The 4,753-nt window shown below is 50.1% G+C and overlaps 1 protein-coding gene across 1 annotated transcript; it reads right to left on the reverse strand.

Moving 5' to 3' along the window:
• Positions 1-2,406: 2,406 nt before the first annotated feature.
• Positions 2,407-2,712, reverse strand: LOC121349680 (feather keratin 1-like). The gene has a single exon (XM_041460365.1). The coding sequence runs from the start codon at positions 2,710-2,712 to the stop codon at positions 2,407-2,409; it is 306 nt and encodes a 101-aa protein (XP_041316299.1).
• Positions 2,713-4,753: the final 2,041 nt, after the last annotated feature.

A 4,753-nucleotide genomic window follows, 5' to 3' on the forward strand; every position in this document is an offset into this window, starting at 1 on the left:
TTTCTCTAGTGACATCTAATTGCTGCTTCCAGTAAATTGTACTTATCTAAGCCTGTGATCTTTGCTTTTTGTGCCTACAATTCTCCTCTCCAGCCCTCCACAGTGGAGAGGGAGGGGAAGGGGTGAGAACAGCACATGGTTTTATTTGGAGCATTAAATTGGAGGATACCATTGTCAGCCCACGACCAAGATCGTACTTTCCAGCCCAATTCAGTAAGAAAGGAGACCTAACCAGTGGAACAGGCAGCAGCTGCCTCCCCTAGTCAAGGACATCTGGGAACTAACAAGCCTTAAAGATGTAATTGTCATCGTTTGGCCCAGGTGAGCAGGAGGGGGCATAGGCAAGACCTCCATGTTTTCATTCCAGCTCATGTCCTTTCCATATTTATATGCTCTTGCTTCCAGGAAGAAGATTGTTCCTCCCAGTGGGAAAAAGCCTGGGGGGAGGTGAACCCATCTGAAATTGTTTCACTTTCCTGTAAATAATTTCTTAGTCTCATAGCTTTTAGTATTAATATTGTAGCTGTTACTGTTTGTTTTCTTATCTCATTGCTGTTTCCAGTAAATTGTTCTTATCTCAACCTTTGATCTCTGACTTTTGTGTTTCCAACTGGAGGGGAAGGGGAAGCCAGTGTTGGTGTGGATTTTTTTTAGCAGGACTACTAAATTGGAGAATACCATGCCTAAACCACAACAGCAATAAATCAAGATGTTGCGTGCCAGTGGAGCTGATTGCAGTTAGCTTCTCTTATTTGGGGACATCCGTGGAAAAAGAAGTTTTTAAGGATTTAGTAAATCAAGATGTTGAAATGTGCCTATGTATGCATTGCTAACCTGGCAGAATATTCAAGGTCCATGTACCCTATAGCTGAATTATGTTCATTGCAATTCTGAAAGTCACACCTACAAGTCAAAAAGACCCCGTGTCCAGTGAAGAGCCTTCCCCTGTGCATGTGTAGAACTGAGCAGGGGCTGTGTAAATGGTATGGAACTCAGTAACCAATCCCCATAGAGAGCTGTACTTTGAAAGCTTCTAAATGAATTTCTGTGTACAAATAATGGCATGAAAAGTCTGGTGGGTATGCTTGATTTGAGGAGCTCCACCAAGCACCCAGGCTTGTGCAACTCTGACATAAATAATCAATGTCTCCACTGAGTGTGTGATTATTGAGTTGTTGTGGAGTGGGTAACAGATCTGATTTTCTGGGCAACACAACCAAAGCCATTCTGTGATTCCATGGGAACACAGATCTGTGAGAAGGCAGCCAACTGCACGGTGTCCCTCGTTTTGGGAATCCTGTGGTTAGGATGGGACCTCCTGGAGTCTGATGGGAAGCTGGTCCTTTGTCTTGTCAGTAACTCGTTCACTGCTGAGTACTTGCGTCAGACGTTCAGCTTAAAGAGGACAGGGGTGCATGGTTCTCCCTGGACTATGCAGGGTAATTCTATTCTATTCTATTCTATTCTATTCTATTCTATTCTATTCTATTCTATTCTATTCTATTCTATTCTATTCTATTCTATTCTATTCTATTCTATTCTATTCTATTCTATTCTATTCTATTCTATTCTATTCTATTCTATTCCATTCTACCAGGAAGGACTTTGGGGTGTCTGTGGGATGATAGGCCTGCCACAAACCAAAACTGTGCTCTGGCAGCCCAGAAAGCCTACTGTGTCCTGGGCTGCATCCAAACCAGCTTGGGCAGCAGGACAAGGGAGGGGATTCTGCCACGCTCAGGTGAGACCCCACCTGCAGAGCTGCCTCCAACTCAGGGGTGCCAGCACAGGAAGGACATGGAGCTGTTGGAGCGAGTCCAGAGGAAGCCGAGATTATCAGAGGGATGGAGCAGCTCTGCTGTGAGAAAGGCTGGGAGAATTGGGGGTGCTCAGCCTGGACAGGAAAAGCTTTGGGGTGATGTAATTGTAGCCTTGCAGTACCTGAAGGGAATCTACAGTCAAGATGGAGAGAGATTGTTTACAAGAATATGTAGTGACAGGACAAGGGGAATGTCTTCACAGTGGCAGAGAGTAAATTTAGATTGTATATCAAGAAGTAATCCTTTATTACAAGGGTGGTGAAGCCCTGGCATAGGGTGCCAGCAGAGTTGGGTCACGGGCCTGCACACAGCACATCACAAGGCTGACACACGGCCAGCCCAAAATTAGACCGAGACTCCCCACAGGTAGAGAGAGACTCTCCCTGGAGATTTGCCTACTGAAGGCATTCTCTTGCCCTCCCTGGGACGCTGCCCGAACACCCCTGGGACAACAGCTCTGCCTTGGCAGAGTGTCTGCAGGGCAAAGGATGACACAGAGGCACAGGCTGGGATGCAGCAGAATTTAATGAGTCAAAAGAGGGAGAAGAGGGGGATCCAGGTGGAGGCCACAGGGCAGGGAGCAGCTTCAGCAGGGGAGGCCCCTGGTGCCACAGAGGCCACTGCCCAGGCCAGAGAGGCCAAAGCCCCCAGAGCTGATGGGCACTCCCTGAGAGCTGAGGATGCTGCCAACAGCAGCAGAGGTGGAGGATCCCACGGCGGTGTTCTGTGGGAAGGAGCTGAGGATGGGCCCGGGCAGGGTCACCACCACGGCTGACGGCTGGATGGCCACGGTGGAGTCCTGGCACTGCCTGACACAGGGCTCATTGCAGCTGTTGGCCAGCGGGGTGGGGCCGCAGGGCTGGCAGGGCCGGCACGGGCTGTAGCAGGACATGGCTGGGGGCTGCAGATGCACCTGAGAGAAAGAGAAGTGAAAATCAAGGCATGAGGGATGTTTCAAGTGTAATGTGTCATACCCCTACATGAGGGAGTCCCTTTTCCTCATCCATGAAGGACTTCACCAGGAGCCCACAGGCATCTCCTTTCCATCAGCGCAACGCAGCAGAAATTGCAGGCCCAGGGAGGACCCCATGTAGGCCACAGCTCCAGAGACATCTGTGCAAAGTCTGAACATTTTCCTCTCCCCTCTGTCTGCACCCTTTCCTCTCCCAGAGTAAGCATTCTATGGGCCCCAGAATATGACAGAGAGAGGTACGTGCAGATACAACCCATAAGAGGTGGAAAAGGAGGACAAGAGAAAGGTCTTCAAAACTCACCTTGTTCCCAGCACGATGGAGCTGAAGGAGTGGATGAGAGAGTGAGGAGAAGGTCCTGCTTTTATACTGCTCCTGCCCTGCCCCAGGCCCACAGGCACTGCGCAAGGGCAGTAATTTTCCTACAGACCCGCCTCCCAAGCAAAATATCCTCCCTAATGCCACAGGTTGTGCTTTTGTTTCCATCAGCGCTGCCATTTTCATTTCCTCATTTCTGACGTGACCAATAGGCCTCCAAGGATTATTTGAAGCATTGAGATGAAAAACCCAAGGGTTTTCTGGGCAGTGACACATCTGTACATGCAGAAGATGAGTTGCATGTGCTGGAGGGGTCTGTGCACACAGTTGACACCTCTCTGGGGAAATATGCTCTGGTTGTTTTCTACCCTCTTTGCAAGCAGCTGAACATACTCTCCCACCAAGCCTGTCTTCTCCTCATGTGGCAGTTTGTTTGGCAAGGTTGTCCCCTCTCATGGCTGCATTTTGGAGTTACCAATGTGTGCCATCAGCAGTTGTGAGGGAAGATAATTTTGCTCTCCTGACTGCCAGGATTCCTTGAGATGCGTCATGGAGGTGGGTCCCTTCTCACTCTCACAGGGGTGTATGGAGGTTCAGTAAATACCTTGTTCTTCCCATATTCCCCAGATCACCATACACCTTGGCCCCACAGTAGCCGAGGATACTTTTCCAAAAGAAGCTGATTGTCCTGAAAGCCCCCTGAGCTGTGGGAGTGATGGTAACGAGTTCATGCTGAGGGCAATTGCTGTTTGAGCTGCCTGGAGCTCTGTACAAGGAACAGCCCAGTGAGTGAAGATGGTTTTCCTGGGGTGTAGATGGAGCTGCCCTTGCTGGAGGGGAATTCAGCAGAGTTGGGTCACGGGCCTGCACACAGCACATCACAAGGCTGACACACGGCCAGCCCAAAATTAGACCGAGACTCCCCACAGGTAGAGAGAGACTCTCCCTGGAGATTTGCCTACTGAAGGCATTCCCTTGCCCTCCTGGGACGCTGCCCAGCTGCCTCCATGTCTGCAGGGCAGGGAAGTGCAGCCCTGCTTGATGTGGTTTGAGAGCTGAGCCCTTCGGAATATGTCCCCTCACTGAGTGTCCCCAGGCATGTGGTACCACAGGGTCCTTCCAGCTCTCACTGACTCGGGAGCTGGGCATGTTTCAGCTTCTCCAGTGGTGCTGATTTGTGCTCCAGGCTGAGGCAGCCTTTGGATCAGGGGAAAGGAAGCATGAGGAAAGTCTAATGCCAGGAGAAGTCATGACAGGAGAAGTCATGCCATGTGAAGCCCAGGGATGTGTCCCAGATGGTGGGGACATGTTTTCTACAAATCTTTAACTCTCTAAAGCATTCGGGAGAGCCCCCCACCACAGCCTGAGACAAGCCTCAGGCCAGGTAGATGAGGCCTGTGCCTCCCTTCTACCCTCTGCTGGTATGGGTTGGCTTTACTCAGGCAATCCCTGACTCAGAGCTCAATCACTGCAATTACAAACAGCACTTCAGTGTCCCAAACCAACATCTGCCTGCCCAGGACCCCTCCTGTACTTGTGCATTCACTGGCATGACTCTTCATGGGGTATCTTCTCGTTGTGGCACATGAAAGGATCATGCAAGGCAGAGCAGGAATGTCAGAAATGAGGAAATGAAATGGCAGC

This window comes from Pyrgilauda ruficollis, unplaced genomic scaffold, assembly GCF_017590135.1.
Source record: "Pyrgilauda ruficollis isolate IOZ18807 unplaced genomic scaffold, ASM1759013v1 scaffold1422, whole genome shotgun sequence".
Classification (NCBI taxonomy): Eukaryota; Metazoa; Chordata; class Aves; order Passeriformes; family Passeridae; genus Pyrgilauda; species Pyrgilauda ruficollis.

Bases quoted from the DNA above. Each gene is read 5' to 3' on its own strand.
- LOC121349680 (XM_041460365.1), bottom strand. From the start codon at position 2,712: ATGTCCTGCTACAGCCCGTGCCGGCCCTGCCAGCCCTGCGGCCCCACC.